Raw genomic sequence first — 18,647 nt, 5'->3', positions numbered from 1 at the left:
GGTCAACGGGAAGTACCCAGTAGGTTTCTTGACAGACAGACAGACAGACAGACAACAAAGTGATCCTATAAGGGTTCCGTTTTTCGTTTTGAGGTACGTAACCCTAAAAAAGGGTTGAAAGTTGAACTTTAAAAAGGCAGGATCTGTAATCCTGCCTTTTTAAAGTCGGTTAGTTTAGTTAGGTACTTAAGCAAAGAGTGAAGACTAGGTTATTTGGGCAACATCCGATGATCTTTAGGTAACGACTACGGATAGAGATACCTGATGAACCGGTCAAGTGGTCCTCGGGTATGGAAGGTCATCCTTGTGTCATCGTTTCCAAGAAATAAAAAAACCACGAGCGTTTTGTCGCAGTCATAAATTATCCATACCTACTTGTATTATAAATGCGAAACGTGTGTGTGTCTGTCTGTCTTACTGCTAGCCTTTCAAGGCCCAACCGTTCTACCGATTTAACCAAATTTCTCTCTATGAATCATAGTTTTTGATTTATCGAAAGAAATACGACTGTACTACGGAACCCTCTGTGCGCGACGAACTGTATGCTATCTAGTAGACACGTCATAATAGCTATCTGCACATCGAATTTCAGCCCGATCCGTCCAGTAGTTTGAGCTGTGCGTTGATCTACCAGTCAGTCAGTCAGTCAGCTTTTCCTTTTATATAGACCCATTGTAATACTCCTGGTGCATCACTGGCTTTATTTTGTCCGAGGTGTGAGACGGATCACGGATGGTCTTCGGAATGATTGCTCAAGGTGTATCCGTAGCGACTTCGTAATGTCAAGGAAGTAGGTACGTATTTACATTACATTTACAGGTAAAGATTTAGGAGATCTCATAGATAAAGCTAGTTTTTCGCACCTGACTAATGGCGCGTTCCCTAATTTATCATTGGACGTCGTCTCTAGCTGTTCCGATTAGATGCCGTCCCATTGGATTTGCCGTCACGATCAGTGATATTCCGGATACCCGTATCCGGATCCGCGGGAGAAAAAAGATCCGTATCCGAATCTGTTACTTTTTTGGCGGATCTTTTACGGACCTGTACATTCTAAAACAGATTTTTATTTATTTTTATGCTAAATAATTTTTGATTTATCGTAAAAAATGTGGAAAAAATACGACTGTAGTACGGAACCCTCGGTGCGCGAGTCTGACTCGCACTTGGCCGGTTTTTTATAGTTTTACGACTATCGTGCTAGCCATCCCCATTGTCTCGATAATCTGTCGTCACTGTAAAGTAAAAGTCGTGGACGACATTTAACCATGCCGTCCTTTATGTAAACACTCCCATTCAATTATTTAGTCTTCTGTTAAATTGAAGCACCCTGTATACCCTTTATGTTATTTAGTACACGTAATTCGTATGCACACAACTTTAAACTCGTTTGCGTGTTGATATTACATATACCTACCTACAATATTAGGCTAGTAAGTAACGTAGTTTACAAACTTTTCGTATTTATATTTGTATTTTTACGGTTCCGTACCTCAAAAGGAAAAACGGAACCGTTATAGGATCACTTTGTTGTCTATCTGTCTGTCTGTCTGTCTGTCTGTCTGTCCGTCCGTCTGTCTGTCAAGAAACCTACAGGGTACTTCCCGTTGACCTAGAATCATGAAATTTAGCAGGTAGGTAGATCTTATAGCTGACATTTGAGGAAAAATCTGAAAACCATGAATTTAGGGTTAGATCACACAAAAAAAATTAAATTGTGGTCATGAACTAATAATTTGTATTTTCAACTTTCGAAGTGAGTCACTATATCAAGTGGGGTATCATATGAAAGGTATTCACCTGTAAATTCTAAAACAGATTTTTATTTATTTTTATGCATCATAGTTTTTGAATTATCGTGCAAAATGTCGAAAAAATACGACTGTAGTACGGAACCCTCATTGCGCGAGCCTGACTCGCACTTGACCGGTTTTTTATTGTTAGCTACATACTACAACTAACCGTATACATTGTACTTATACAGGGTGGCCGGGGATGTGACGTCTAAAGAAAATTTGAATACCTTATATTGCGGGGTATCCAAATCACCCCTATGAATGTTCAGCGATTTTTAGTAGTTTAGGAGATATGAATTTTTTAATGATTTTTTCATAATTTTTATTCATCAGTGGTTTTTTTTTCTCTATCTGTAGAACGTTTTTGGTCATTTTTTTGGTGGTAATTAGGAACCATAATTACCAACCAAGCGAAAATAATAAAAAATGGCGCCAATGGCATCTGAGTATATCTAAAAAAAAATTAGATTTTACCACTTCAGAAATAATTAAAAAATATATCCTTGATAGGGGTTTAGTTGATGTAAATGGTCTCCAAATTAAATGAGTGACTTTTAAATTCAAAATTAATCATGAAATTTTCTTTAAATTATGAAAAATTCATAACAAGTTAAAATGCACTTCATTAATTTAACTGTTTTTAGGGTTCCGTACCAGAAGGGTGCCAATGTACTATTACTAAGCCTCCGCTATCTGTCGGTCCATCTATCCGTCCGTCTGTCAGCGGGCCGTATCTCTTGAATCGTAATAGGTAGAGTTAGTTGGTAGAATTTTCTCAGAGTATAGAATGATGTTTTTCCTGGTTATTAAACCATTAGGTTTCATTTCCTGATGATCACCGAGTTAACGAATCAGCAAGCAGACTGCAACACGGCTTACCGACGCAATCGCAAATCGCAAACCGGTAAGTGCGGTAAACAATAAAAATAACACTGTAACAAATCACAGTGAAAATGTCAATTATTGTTGATTTTCCTAGCACGCATATGTGACCGGTTCCTTCTGCGGTAGCACATGAGGTAGTCCAGAAGCCGGTGGGAAATGTCGAGGAGGTGGTTTTTATTTATTTGTTCACTATACACAAACGCTTGACCACACCTGATGATAAATGATGATGTGGCCTAAGATATGACGCGTTTACCTAGAAGATGCCTATTTAGAATAAAATAGAACATAATTTTATTCAAGTAAACTTTTACAAGTGGCGCATGGCGCCTCATACCCCGATAGCCATCTCGACCTGTTGCGGCTGTGTAGGCAAACAGACATCTACATTTATCAAGCTGCTTCGTAAAACTTCCCGCGATCTCTCGAACCGAGTAACGTTATGTCATTGACAAACAAGCTCTACACATGTGTCATTTAAATATTAATTAAATATCATTAACCTTAAAAACGAATGAATTGAATTAAAGGTCATTTTATAAGAAAAATGGTTTTCTATTTTATTTATATTTTATTGGTTGCCAACAGATAATACACAAAATTAAAACACAAAAATACAATACACAGGAAATCAATATTGTACACCGAATAAGTACCTACCTTACTGGCAAACCGGCATACCTACATATTTTAAAAATGTACAAGTGCGGGATTTCATCAATTACATGCCTACCTACTTATTAATTTTTTTTTCTTTCTAAAACCTACTACTTAATATAAATATTTTATTAGGTATCTGTACCTCAAAAGGAAAAAAGGAACCCTTATAGGATCACTTTGTTGTCTGTGTGTCTGTTTGTCTGTCGTGTTTGTCAAGAAAACCTATAGGGTAACCCTAGAATCATGCAGTTTGGCAGGTAGGTAGGTCTTATAGCACAAGTAAAGGAAAAAGTCCGAAAACCGTGAATTTGTTGTTACATCACAAAAAAAAAAATGTGTTCATCAACAAATAATTAGTATTTTCAATTTTCAAAGTAAGATAACTATACCAAGTGGATTATCAATTATGAAAGGGATTTGTCTGTACATTCTTAAACAGATTTTTATTTATTTTTATGCATAATTGTTTTTACTTATCGTGCAAAATGTCGAAAAGAAATACCCGAGCACGGAACCCCTCGGAGCGCGAGTCCGACTCGCACTTGGCCGATTTTTACTTTATTGTTGAAAACAGAATCGCGTTTATTTCATTTTTTAATTGTGAGACAATTTATTGACTTGCTATCAATCGTAATCGTAATAAATAGATCGTATATCAAGTTACGTTATAAAATTAAACGGCGCCTCTTCTTCATTGCATTAAGTATTATACTGTACTAACTTATGCTTGCGACTTCGTCCGCGTGGACTACACAAATTTCAAACCTCTATTTCACCCCCCTAGGGGTTGGATTTTTAAAAATCCTTTCTTAGCGGATGCCTATGTCATAATAGCTGTCCGCATGCCAAATTTCAGCCCGATCCGTCCAGTAGTTTGAGGTGTGCGTTGATAGATCAATCAGTCAGTCAGTCAGTCAGTCACCTTTTCCTTTTATATATTAAGACTAGCTGATGCCTGCGACTTCGTACGCGTGGATTTAGGTTTTTAAAAATCCCGTGGGAACTCATCAATTTTCCGGGATGAAAAGTAGCCTATGTCCTTCCCCTCACCTATATAAGCTAACTCTGTACCTAATTTCATCAAAATCGGTTGAACTATTGGGCCGTGAAAAGCTAGCAGACAGACAGACAGACACACTTTCGCATTTATAATATTAGTATGGAAGTATGGATCAATTGAGGATAAAATATATTTACTTCTATATTCTGTTTATTTGATAAAGTTGAAAAACTGTATGAAAATTTGGCAGGGCACATAGTTCGAAATACCGATAGACGTTGGCGACCCAACGTGCTAGAATAGCGACCTCGCACCGGAAAGCGTAGCATAGGAAGACCCTCCACTAAGTGGACATACGACATCAAACGAGTGGCAGGAAGCCGCTGGATGGCAGCGGCAATGCAAGACCGTGGCGTGAGGAAGTTTTTCCGAGATACCTATGTCCAGCAGTGAACGTCTATTGTTTGATTATGATGATGATGATGATGAAAATTTAGTGTTGCTATTCAAATAATTTTTAAGGAAATTATGACGTCGTACGTTCGTATGCATTATATTTCCCGATATATCATCATCATGACCATCGCCGGCTCACTACAGAGCACGGGTCTCCTCTCTGAGAGAAGGATTTTGGCCTAGTCTACCACGCTGGCTGCGGATTGGACTTCACACACCTTTGAGAACATTATATGGAGAACTCTCAGGCATGCAGGTTTCCTCACGATGTTTTCCTTTACCGTCAAAGCAAGTGATATTTAATTACTTAAAACGCTACGTAACTTTAAAAAAGTTAAGAGGTGCGTGACCGGGCTCGAACCCCCGACCTCCGATTAGACGCGGACATCCTAACCACTAGACCAGACTAGACATATATATTTACCTAATCAACATTCAACGGTCACGTAATAAGCGAAACGCTTCCCCGTTACGATACGCATTGGTTAGAATATGGAATGCCCTTCCGGCTTCCGACTTCCTCGTCAGCTACATACAACATTGGCACCTTCATAAGACGAGCAAATAATATAGCCATCTCTTCTATGCAGGCTGCACTGCATTTCCGTCATCCGAGTTCTATCCGTCATCCGTGAGAATACCAGCGATTATCTACGACATACGTCATAAGCTCCCTTACAAAACAAAAACCGGCCAAGTGCGAGTTAGGCTCGCGCAACGAGGGTTCCGTACTACAGTCGTATTTTTCGACATTTTTCCCGATAAGTAATTCAAAAACTATGATGCATAAAAATAAGAAAATAAAAAAAAAATATATTTTTTATTCAATTAAACTTTTACAAGTATTATTGAATCGTCAACAGCATCTACCACTGGTTCGAAATGCCTTTCCTACCGAGAAGAACCCGAAAGAAACTCGGCGGTTGCTCTTTTCAAAGATTTGATATAGAATATTATGCCATGTATAAGAAAAGTATTTGCAGCCCTGCGCGTTGCTGGAACGAGCTGCAGGTCATAATCCACGCTCTTTTATCATATACCTAAGTTGTGTGTTTGTTTGTATTGAATTCCGAGCAAGCGAAAAGTATGCGGAGGATACGAGTAGTGACTCCTTAGTGAAGCGAGGAATTCAAAGGCACGAGCACAAATAATTTTGCAGCCGTGCGAAACACACAACTTTTCATCCCACTACAGCGAAACCAAAACTAAGTATACAAACTGAATACCTATAAGAAAAATTTGAACTAAGTTGCCAGGAAACAATAAAAAAATTCAAGAGAATTTCATCAGATCTTCTCTAAATTTGTATGAAACTCACCTGGCAGTGGGCAGTACAAACTTCGTTTTAAAGGAAAACACGGTTAAGATTTGACGGAGGTACAACTGACAAATCCGGAAAGTCAAAGAGTCCTCTCGGGATCATCATCTAGAAAGTAATAATTAAGTATGTAGTTATTACTTACTCTTAATAATTTTAATTATTAGATTAAATTTTTTAAATGATAAAATTGATATAAGCAAAATAATGGGGCCGATTCTCTAGTACACAATCTCTAAACTAAACTGAATTTACAGGTCTAAGTCTAGTGCTTTCCTTTTCCGCAAGCAACATTATGAAAGGGATAGCAATAGATTTAGACGTGATATTTTAGTTTAGTTTAGAGATTGTGTGAATTAGCTACATTGTCCTCCTATCTAACTCTAAGTGAACATACGATATCAAACGAGTCGCAGGGAGCCGCTCGCTGGATACAAGCAACGCAAAAACACGCCGCAGCGTGGAAGTTCCTACAAGAGACCTATGTCCAGAGGGATTATTCGCTTACGCAGTGTCGACACTGAATGATAGACACCAAGCTCATTTGACATTGCTTGGTTCTACATTGCTGCTGAGTGATATAAAAATGATTGTCGTAGAAAAACTTCATCTTAAAAATAAATGTCAAATGAGCTCGGTGGTTATCATTCAGTGTTAGACACTGAGTTAGCGAATCAGCTAGCAGTAGAGGTATATCGGTTGATATCAATGTTGAAGTATATAAAATTTCGCATATTGTCATTACAATAAAAAATCGCTTTGCAAATAATTATTTACGTAATAATGGTAATAGCTGCGTTCATAACACATAGTTGTTACCACATCAACTTACGAACCTATGCGGGCAAAGCTCGGATTATTTGCTAGCCTTTTACATAATGATATTGCTATATATAAATCTTGAATATTGATACGTATTAATGAGCTGAACAGGCGAATATTTATTATTATTTACATTTGAAACGATGGCCACGATTTATGCTAAATTCGTTATGTACAATTTTTTATACGTAAAAGAAGTAATAAAAAACAACATCGACCAGTCGAGATGATTTTAATTTAACATATTAAAATTAACAATCTTTATTCAAATTCTTATAATCTACGAGCGTAATATATAATTAAGTCTAAAATAATAAATGCTTTTTGGTTTGATGCTTATATAATAGCTGGAGAGCTGGAGGGAGCTTTTGTGGAGGTGATTGAACACAGTCGAAAAGTTTGACATGTGTAAGTTTTAAATGTTCTTATTATAAAACACAAGAATGAGGTAAACAAGGTAGATACTTGTCTCTACCGCCTAATGACAGACATCTTTCAGAAGGAATCCAAAGTTATTACCTGAAATATAGAGCGAAGAAAGGGAGGAGGCTTTAAGTCCGTAGACTTTTGTACAGCAACTCTAATGGAGTCGAGCATGCTCCAAACATGGGCTGAGGTAGCCACGAGGACTAGGTTAGGACAGTTTAGTGGTGAGATGAATAAGTACAATAAAACCTTATAACTCACGAGTACTTCACACGAGCGCGAAGAACTTTAGTACAAACTTTCACATTTTCTAAAGCATCTTCTCAAATTTTCGCACCAGCTCTCGAGCTATAGATTGTGTTATGTTACAACAATTTAACATTAAAACATTCAAAAATATGGCAGTGTTTCCAATAAATCTAATTATATATCTTGCGTATCAATTTCTTGGAACTTCTTCCGTAGTCGGTTTTTTGCTAGTGAAATAGGCGGGAGGAGGTCTTGTAGTACCGCCGGAAAATATACTAATACTTTTGCGAAGTCTATTAGTGAACTCAAAGGGTTTGAAAGACGATTGCATAGAAGGTCGTAAGTATAGGTCGAATATAGATTGGGTTGTCTTCGCAGTCGTGGCTTGAGTGCTCGTACTTATAGGTTTTTGTGTAGTAAAGTAATTTGTAGTTGTAGAACTCAAAGTTGAATTTGTAGACCTTCTCCACGTGAAACTAGGTCTAGGCGTTGTCGAGGTATTTTTGCGAGATTCTTCCCAAGAACGCCATGACGACCAGGAACGTAACGTTGGCGATGGTCTACTTGTGGTTTCTGGTCTACTCGTAGTCTGTCTACTCGTTAACCATGACCCCCACACTGTTTCAGGTTTTCTCGTAGTTTGTGGTAGACTGATTGTGTCGGTGCTATTTTTAATCTGCGGTTTGCTTGTGGTGACTGGTCGATTTGTAGTCGGTAGCCTGCTGGTTGTCAGTGGTCTACTTGTGGTATCTGGTCTGCTTGTAGTCTTTATTGTACTACTCGTAGTTTGTAATCTAGTTGTCTGAGGACTTTTTGTAGTCTGTAATATACTAATAAACCTCGATGTGTGCGGTCTACTTGCAGTTTCTGTTTTATTTATAGTCTGTGGTCTGCTTGTGATTCCTAGTCTGGTTGTAGTTTGTAGTCTTCTGGTATCCTGAGGGTTGTTTGTCTGTGATATACTTACAGTCTTTGTACTACTTGTAACTTGTGGTCTACTTGTAGAGCTCTTTGTTTTATTTAAAGTGCTTATTCTACTTGCAGCCTCTGGTCTTGTAGTCTGTAATTTACTTGTTATCTCTGTTGTACTTGTACTCTGTGGTACACTCTTGGTTACGTCATATAAACTTTCGCTCTTTGTAGTTGTACTTCTAGAAGTTGTTGTTTCAATTTGGAATCTTCTCCAGTTTACTTCGTTGGTGTAAGGTTTTGCTGTTGAAACTTTCGGTTTATCTGTTATTGGTTCAATGGCAGTCGTACTTTTTAAATCATTTGGATTAGTATTATATCTCTGTCTGGATATAGTTTGGTATCGTCGTGTACTGTACATAAATGTAGAACGTTCTGTGCTTGGATTTTCAGTCACAACATTTGATAAATAATGACTACGGCCCCTTTGCACCGTTATAGGTGTTTTTGTGGATATTTCTAATTGTTCCCTGCGCAATGTAAAATCGTCTTTAGGGGAAGAATAGAACGTCAATTTTGTGGTCGGTCTCGCAGTCGTAAAAGAAAAATCTTTTCTAGTATCTATCCTTGAATTGGTTTCATGGACTTTTGATACAGTTGATGGCTTAGTGTTGTTAACATGTAAAAGGTGACTAAGAAATGGGTTCTGCACTAGGTCCGCAATAGATATTTTTGTATCATCTTCATCAGTTTTTAAAGCTGTTTCACTTGATTCTGGGATATTTGAATGCCATCCAATTTGTTTAGAAGATCTCAGAGAAGCTATTGGCTCAGATGTAGTTCCAGTATAGGCTCTATTGTTATTTTGGCCTAAATCTGTTGCTCGGAATGGTAATTTCGAGGTAGATTTGAAATTTAAACCAGGCAACGAATTCAGGAACGGATTTTGAGCTAAATCATCATAACTTAATACTGCACTCGAAGAACTTTCTTCCAGTTGTGGTGCTTTCACATGATAGCGACTAAAGTCGGTCGATTTTATTTCGTGCGAAGAAAATTCCCTTAGTGACTTGGAAATCACAGACGGGGATAAGTTTAAGAATATATTGTGCGATAAATCTTCATTTAAAGATAAACTTGGTTGAGAGTATTCTCTCAATGGAGCGGGAGTCGTCTTGCTAACTTTCTGATCGTCACTGAATCTATTTTTCAGAAAAAGCGGCTCTGAGAATGTTTTCCTGCGGCGGAACTGATTAGATTCTATTTTTCTAGGCGAAGGAGGTTTTATTCCTATTAAAGCTGGGTCGAACTTTGTCACGGCTGTCGGCCGAGTAGTGGATTCTATGAAATACGAGCGCTGCTTTTCGCTCACGACACCAGGAAGCTCGAGTTCGTCGATATTGTCCACTTTGAAATTCAGCCAGTTCGATTGTTTGTTATTATCATAATAATCTCTTTCAAATTCATCAACATAGCTACCTTGGAATATTGAATTAATGGATAGGTACCTCGGTGTCACCGCGTTTCGGGACGGATCGCTCGCGAATTGCCGTTTCGATTCCTGTCTCGTGTCGGCAGTTTTGAGTAATCGTGCTCTATCCTCGAATTTTAAAGAGGTTTTGACGTTCTTGTCGCAGTCGACGATGTATTTCTTCGCGTTTTGCTTGCAGTAGTGGGGGTACACGACCCAGGCGAGGAAGCCGTCGCCCTGGAGGCGTGTGTGCTCGCGGTAGATCTGCAGCGCACACTTGACGTCGTCGGAGATGTCCTCGTCGCGGAAGGCGGAGCACGGCGCGCCGCACGCCTTGCCCGGCCCGCACCAGTACAGCTCGCTGATCTGCAGCAGGCCGTGGTCGCCGCTGCCGTGGTTGCGCGCGGCCGTGTCGTAGCGCGACTCGTGGTAGGCGATGCACACCCACGTGGCGATCTGGTCGCGGTCCACGCCGAGCAGTTGCAGGTCGCGCGCGAGCTCGCACCGCTCGTAGATGCGGCCGGCGGCGAGCGCGGTCAGCGTACCCACCAACAACGCGACGGTGAACATTATAAAGTGCGTTTGCGCATCGGACGAGCGCGCACGCTATTTTATTTACACGAAGACGCGGCGCGCGCTGGCCAACTGTGTCGCGCCCGCATTAACGGTAATCTTAATTGTGAGTCGAGTTAAACGCCGATCGTTTCAGCGCAGAGATAATGGCAGATCGCCGGCTGCGGGCGCGCTAGTGCCGCGCCGCGGCCGCGCTCGCGGGAGCCACCGAGACGACACCGGCTCACCTTGACGGGACCGCGTTACGGCAGTTGTCAACATTCATGCAAGTATTTCATTAAAATCGGCTAACTTGAAACGTTACTATTTTTAAAATCGTTCGCGGAAAGGTAAAGGTCACCGACGAGTGTGATCATTGAGAAGAATATTGAGCCTCTTGACGAAACAACATACACGCGTCCGATGGATGCGGTCATTGAGTTATTAACTAGCACGTAATTTAGTACCTACGTTGTCATGATAGGGAAAGGAAGGCTTTACGCTGCAACATGCAAGGACGAGGTCGTGGCATGTCTAGCGAGTGTTTCGGCATGTGGGGTCAGGAGGTTAGCCGTCGGCCTCTTATCTGCCTTTATGGTTTGGCTCTACTATTGGGGCTCGGCAAAAGATTCGTGATATCACGAATTGTGTGGCCGGCGGCCATCGAATCGTTCCTCACATTTGCGCTAACCTGAATCATCATCATCATCATCCCATCGCCAACTCACTACTGAGGACGATGGATCTTCTCTAAAAATAAGAAGCACGTCGTATTCAACCACGCTAGCAAGCTAAGTACGGATTGGCACTTGGCAGGCCGAATGGTTGGCGCAAATATACCTACTTAGAGTTTTTATAAATCTCACGGGAACTCTTTGTTTTTTCATGATATAACATTTAATACACCACTGTGATGAATATTCTCTATCACAAAGCGTCGCGTTCACCAGGCGGGTGATATTCCAAACTTATTTAAAAATTCGCTTCAAAAAGATTTTCTATATCCCGAATAGTGTGGTCAATTGATTTGCCGAATGCCGAACTATCGTGAAATTTGCCCGAAGTCGAATCATTTGATGAATCACGATAATGGAGCCGGTACATACGAGAGGAGTAAATACCACATCTGATGTGAAACGGACAGTACAAGTGGCGTTGTCTTTGCGTAATAACCATGTACAGCTGCACTGGGAACGTTTTTTTTTTCTCCGTACCCGAAGGGACCCTGCGGGACATTACTGAGCCTCCACTGTCCGTCCATCCGTCTGTTTGTCTGTCAGCAGGCTGCATCTCATGAACTGTAATAGGCACAGAGGTGTAACCATAAATTCATTTTTTAATTCAGATGTAAGTTTGCTCTTGACTGCAATCTCACCTGGTGGTAAGTAATGATGCAATATTCTAAGATGGAAGTGGGCTAAGGCCTTGAAGGGGTATGGCAGTTTTAATTTATTTAATTAAACCCAAACCCTTTTGGTCTTTACAAGACACACACATACATTCGCATTTATAATTTTTTATTTATTAATATTAGTCATTTAACATGGCCCCTTACCTCTCCAACTAAGCGTCAAGCTTGTGCTAGGAGTAGGTACGACAATAGTGCAACGGGCGGGGTTTGAACCGTCAACCTTTTCGGTTTTCGGTCCACTCCTTTACCCGTTGAGCTATTTATTTATTTATATTTTATTTCGACAAAATGAAAAGTGAACATTTTACACCACACTTGTAGACCAAAGCACTAGATAAAAAGCCGAGACTGGTGTTGGCAGTTTGCAGCCCAAATAGACCGTATAGTCTGTGCTAGGGCTGACAAAGTTCATCGACCTCTCACAAACATTTATACAGACCTATATAATTTTTAATTTTATTTTAAATTAACATGTAGTGTACCTACTTTCTTCTTTTAATAAAAAGGTCATAAATTTAATTATAATAAATAAATACCTAAATAAATAAATAAATTTTAGTGTGTAGATGTTAATATTAATTTTTATTTGGTATGTTATATTCATCGATGTATACAGAAATAAATATTACTAAAACTATTGAGGCTTTAATAATAATATGGGTAGTACCGATAATAATTTACCGATAACAAATGGCTGTGGAGTGGACGTAAGTAGGTACCTTAGTCCCAGTGGCGTGCACAGTGTTTGAAGCCAGGGTAGGCATTAGTTAGGTAGAAACCTGTTTACTGGCAGGTCATAATGAAAAATATGCATGAGCTATTACAACTGGGGTAAGCAGTGCATTTATGCCTCTATGACCTGCACGCCACTGCTTAGTCCTTACCTACTTACGAGAAAGTTGCTGTAGATATTACACGTGTCAGACTCACAAGTACTTTTATGGATTATTAAATTGACTTTCCAAAAAGCTGTAAATTAAATATGTAGGTAGGTAGCTAACAGCACTTTCTCCCTGCGGCGTATTCCTTATTGCTGGGCGGTCATGACACCTTTCTATTTTTTTTTTTTTTTTTTTTTATTAAAGAATATTACTTTTTAGCCATGTTAAATGACTAATATTCCCCTTTCCTCTCCAACTAAGCGTCAGGCTTGTGCTAGGAGTAGGTACGACAATAGTGCAACGGGCGGGGTTTGAACAGTCGACCTTTCGGTTTTCAGTCCACTCCTTTACCCGTTGAGCTATTGAGGCTCTAAATATCATACATAATGGTAGTTTTCTTATAAAAATATTACAATGGTACTTAAAGCTAGCCTTATCTAATTACTATACAAATCATGCCCGCGTGGAATGGTGCCAAGAATACTGGCTGCATTTCCGCGCTGGACTTTTGCAAAAAATGAGCCAGCTCTTCTGTCTCCAGGTGAGGCTATTAATTGCGTTGAAATGTTTCGTAATTTTTTTTAGCACTAAGACTCCATGGTCTCCACGACAAACGAAACAAAAATGTAACTTTCGATAAGAGAGGCATACTTGCGCCGCTTGACGTAATTTTTTTTACACCTTTTTTACCTGTTATCTCCCGAAGACGCCATGATGCAAACGTCATAATCGCTGATCGTTCCTCCTTGTGTTGGGGACAATACACAGAAAAACTTTCAGCTTTTATAAAATAACGAAGGCTTGGCACGCGCTGGCTCTTAGTTCATATCGTAACTTACCTATGCAGGAGAACATCTCAATAGCGCCGGGCAGCAAACACCCGTCGTCACGGTTGATGCCGCGCGTCTTGTTGAGGCAGAAGCAGCCTTGGTGGTTATCCAAGAACCAATCGTTGGCCGCAAACCTCGCCGCTGGTATGCCTTTGTACGAAGTGTCGTATTGGTACCGGAGTTCTGCTGACCTGATCACAAAATAAAGTGGTGATAGAGTTAGATAAAAGACTTAGTGGTTAAGAAATATAGGTCTTCTATTCGGTAGGTCGGAGGTTCGATCCCCGGGATCTAACTTTTAGCAATTTAATATTACTTGCTTTAAAACGATAAAGGAAAACATCGTAATGGAAAACTGCATACCTGAGAGTTGTCCAAATAATAATGAAAAAAAATAACATTCTAAATAGGTATGTCATCATCATGTGATATCAACCCATAGTCGGCTCACTACAGAGCACGGGCCTGTTCTCGGTATGAGAAGGCCCCCACGATGGTCAAGTCAATCCGCGGCAGACTTCACACACCATTGAGAAAATTATGGAGAACTCTAAGGCATTTAGGTTTCCTCATGATGTTTTCCTTCACCGTTAAAGCAAGTGATATTTAATTACTTATAATGCATATAACTCCGAAATGTTACCCGGCATCGAACTCCCAACCTCCGCTTAGGAGGCGGACGTCATAACCAATACGCGACGCTGTGAAGGTGTATAAAAGGTGTGTGAAGTCTGCCAATCCGCATAGGGCCACCGCGTGGTGGACTACGGCCAAACCTTTCTAATTTTGAGACGAGACCCGTGCTCAGTATTGGACTGGCGAAGGGTCGATGATAATGAGACCAAGACGAAGCCAAGGTAGCAATTTTACAATAGGGTAATTTTTTTAAATTTCCACGACAGCCATTTCGAAATTTTTATTATTTGTAGTTTTAGCGGCAAAATTTCAACTGCCTACATAAGTATTTAAGGTTCACGAGGTCAGACAGACGGACACCGGACTCTCGCAGCCGTACTCAGAGTCGCTTAATCGTTACTTAAGTTTAGTTAAAACGAGACAGTGCTATATCTCTCACATAAATCTGTCTCGTTTTAGCTCAATCTTAAGTAAAGATTAGCGACTCTGAGTACGGCTGTAATAGTAATAGGGTCACGTTGGCATTCTTAGGATACGGAGCCCTAAAGACTTACCGACACACATCGGTATTGAAAGCGTAGAGTGGCTCGTCCCTGTTGACAAAGGGCGGGAATATGCCCGCGTCTGTGCCGTTCAGCATGTTACACACGCTGGGCACCTCCCCCCCTTGCTCGTCCGTGGCTGGGTTGACCCAGAAGTTAAGGTGGGAGGACCCGTTGTAGGAACGGATGACACCCAGGTTCGTCACGTCGTCCACACCGCGACTGGCCACGTACAGATCGCTTGGTCTATCGTGTTTCTGTTAAAATATAACTAACTGATTATCGTGAATTTCTTAATTTATTTTAAAGATGTAAAGTTTAGGCCAATTATTCTATTAAATAAACTTAAATCTAAAAAAATTTAAACAACATTAAATTAAAACTAAAATGAATTATATTAAATGTAAAACCTCATCGAGACCACCGCAGCGAGGCATTGTACCCAAGATGCTGGCAGCATTACTTCTTTGGATGGCCAAACGAATACTTTGACCAAGGTAGCTGCCAGCTCTCGGGTCCCCGGTTGACTCGATAACCCTTTTCGAAATTTCCTCAAAAAGAGCTCGAGCCCCCGGGCCCTACGGCCCCAAGGTCTCCACACCAAAAGGCACGAATATGAAGCTCCCATCGAGGTTCTCATATTTGCGCCTCTTGGCCTGTACTGTCCATGAGTCCATTTTTCAATTTTCGGAGAACAAAATGACATTTCCTGTGTTGTCTGTTTCACGGCTCTTTAATAGTGATGTGGAGCAATCGATAGTTGCCGATAAAATATATTTGTAGGTATTCTTGTCAGATGTGTAATGATACAACAAAATGTGTTGAAAATAATTCCAATTCAAATGAAATAAGTATGGGCTGATTTTTGAGAAGTGACCCGTGTTAGATAGTAGGCCGGTGTTAGGTAGAGATGACGAACTAAGTAGGTATATCACCTTTAAGAACATTTTGAAGAACTCTCAGACATGCAAGTTTCCTCCCAATGTTTTGTATTCTCTACTCAAAACTACGTGATACTTACAAATCTGAGAATGGAGAATTCTAGAGAACCATCCTCCAGCTCGTCGATATTCCGAACATCGGCTGCCAAAGGTTTTATTTGGTTGCACGCAACGGCCCCAATGAACCCAGGGTTCTTGCAGATGGGGATGCCGTCGAATAGCAAGTCTCCGACCCTGACAGTCATTATCGGGCTGTTGTGGACGCCGAACACTCCGCCCAGTGCCAACGGCAATAAGGCCATTAGTGGAGGAAACAACGTCTCTGCCATTTGGAGAATGTTCTGGAACAACAAAAGGATTAAAAATCAGTCAAGTACGAAGGGTTCCGTACCATCATACAAAAAACCGGCCAAGTGCGAGTCAGACTCGCGCACCGAGGGTTCCGTACTACAATCGTACTTTTTCGACATTTTACACGAGAAATCAAAAACTATTATGCATAAAAATGAATAACAATCTTTTTTAGAATTTACAGGCAATTTTATACTCATTTGATACACCCATAGAGCAGAAACAAAGAAAAAATTCTGCTCTATGGATACACCACTTGGTGTAGTTATCTAACTTTGAAAATTGAAAATACTAATTATTTGTGCATGAACACAAAATAATGAAAAGATAGAGGTGCGTGCCCAGGATCGAATCCCGGACCCACCCAAGCAGGAGGCCGGCACTTTACCCATTAGACTATCACCGCTTTTTCGTTGTGCTTAGTATGAGACCTGTAGGTATGTTTTAAAAAAAGCTGTCTGACATATCATATCAATCAACGCGCGAGTAATCGGTCGCTGTACTTGCACACTCGCTTATAGCCCGGCGACAAAACTATCGAAACTACACACTCGCTTCCCGCTGATCGCCAACTCGTTTAAGTTTCTAGTTCTACTCGTTTCTCGTTCATCGTCGGCGGTCGGACCACTGCCTTATGTAGCTCCATTTTTGTGTGACGTGTGTGACGCTGTAGTTGGTCTAAGCGCTTTACCTAAAGTTACGACGAACTTCTATTAACATTGGCTCAGAATACTAAATTAAGTATATCTTATATTGATATAGTACGCGACAGGTTGAGATGGCAATGAGGAAGTTTCCAGGCAACGTTCGATAAAATTTTCATAAATGGCGCTGAATACTACCACCACTAAAGATGAAAAATAAAACCTATATCTAGGTCGTGTCAATCAATGACATAGATGAAGAGTAAGAGCAAGCGCGCACTGCAATTTTCCTTACGTTTCTTCCCCACAAAATATGTATGTGAACTATAATAGAAGTACTCAATTAATTTCGCATCGGATTTTAATTTTAAGATTTAATGCATAGATCATAATATAGATATAGGTATTATTTTTCATCTTTAGTGGTGGTAGTATTCAGCGCCATTTTACTGCATTATCGAACGTTGCCTGGAAATTTCCTCATTGGGGAGGGAACGCCCCACACACCCGCACAGAACTCGCGCTAACCCAGTGCAGGTGTGCGCGGGTGACGTGCGTCGTGCGCGGCGCGGCGGCCCGCCCCATACCCCGATTGCCATCTCGACCTGTCGCGAAGTCTATGTTACTTAATAGTTTTTTGTAAAGGACTGCTTAAATAGTTTTAGTTAAATAGGTACAGTAAGTATCTAGCTTAGGTACCTCGGGAGTATGTACAAATGTATGCATACACTACCTGGGCAACTATTATAATATAATATAATATTACTGTACGTAGCATTTCCGCTCGGCGGAACTAGGATGATTTAAGCTTTGAGATACTTACGAGTAAATATTATGTTTGAAAATGAATTTCCCTTTGATGTTGAATTCTGAGAATTCGGGTAAAATGAATTCCAATTTCCATGCGTTTCACTGTATTTTTCTTTGTAATAAATTATTACATCTAAATAAATCCATACTAATATTATAATTGCGAAAGTGTGTCTGTCTGTCTGTCTGTCCGTCTGCTAGCTTTTCAAGGCCCATCCATTTAACCGACTTTGATGAAATTTGGCACTTACATCCCGGGGAAGGGCATAATATATTAATAATAACGGGATTCTTAAATAAACAAAAACCTAAATCTATGCAGGTAAATGAAGTCGCTAGCAATTTGGTACAACAGACGTAGGCTAATTTATGTCCCAAAAATTATTTCTGAAATTGTGCCCCACATCAATCTTATAATTACTAAGAGTTGGTTTTATTAATAACCTTCATAAACGCGGGCGAAGTCGCAGGAATCATGTAGTAAAAGTAAATCTACTACTGTTTAATTGTTATATTGCAAAACAAGTTCTCGATGAAGAAATCAAATTTTATCAATAGATTCTTTAGTTATCACAGTTTATCAATAAATTATCAATATTATGCAATGCCCAGCACGCGTTGCGAATTGCGATGCCTCTCGCGCAGCATTGTTCTCGTATACGGTGAAGTATAGGTACATAAATATAGTACCCGACAGGTCGAGATGGCAATCGGGGTATGAGGCGCGGGGACGCCCCGCACACCCGCACGTCACCCGCGCTATCCAGCATCAGGTTAGCGCGGGTGCTGTGCGGGTGTATGGAGCATTCCCCATTGCCACCTCGATCTGTCGCGGACTATACATAGACTGCTAAAATCGTAACCTTTCCTTTACGTTTTGCCGTATTCGGGTAAAAATGGTAAAAATGCAACACCCTCTCTCGTGCTTCGTGGAATAGTAATTAAAGACTGACCAGAAATATAAAAACCGACCAAATGTGAGTCAGACTCGCGCACCGAGGATTCCGTACTATACTACAGTCGTATTTTTTCGATATTTTGTACGATAAATCAAAAA

At 40.3% G+C, this 18,647-nt stretch overlaps 2 protein-coding genes across 2 annotated transcripts in view; both read right to left on the bottom strand.

The window, feature by feature from the left end:
- Snmp2 (Sensory neuron membrane protein 2) overlaps nucleotides 1-18,647 on the bottom strand; it is a 36,968-nt gene that overhangs the window by 10,765 nt on the left and 7,556 nt on the right. The window contains exons 3-5 of the mRNA XM_034983564.2: nucleotides 15,866-16,126; nucleotides 14,857-15,101; nucleotides 13,676-13,857 (exon numbers count right to left, since the gene is read on the bottom strand). Coding sequence (XP_034839455.2) covers nucleotides 13,676-13,857; nucleotides 14,857-15,101; nucleotides 15,866-16,126 — 688 coding nt within the window. The remainder of the gene's footprint in view (nucleotides 1-13,675; nucleotides 13,858-14,856; nucleotides 15,102-15,865; nucleotides 16,127-18,647) is intronic.
- On the bottom strand, nucleotides 7,154-10,657 carry LOC138404568 (mucin-2-like). The gene has a single exon (XM_069508965.1). It carries the CDS (start codon nucleotides 10,560-10,562, stop codon nucleotides 7,803-7,805), a length of 2,760 nt encoding a protein of 919 aa, XP_069365066.1. The 5' UTR covers nucleotides 10,563-10,657; the 3' UTR covers nucleotides 7,154-7,802.

Source organism: Maniola hyperantus, chromosome Z, assembly GCF_902806685.2.
Source record: "Maniola hyperantus chromosome Z, iAphHyp1.2, whole genome shotgun sequence".
Lineage (NCBI taxonomy): Eukaryota > Metazoa > Arthropoda > Insecta > Lepidoptera > Nymphalidae > Maniola > Maniola hyperantus.
Note: the sequence above shows the minus strand (reverse complement) of the source record. Positions and strands in the feature narration are given on the sequence as shown.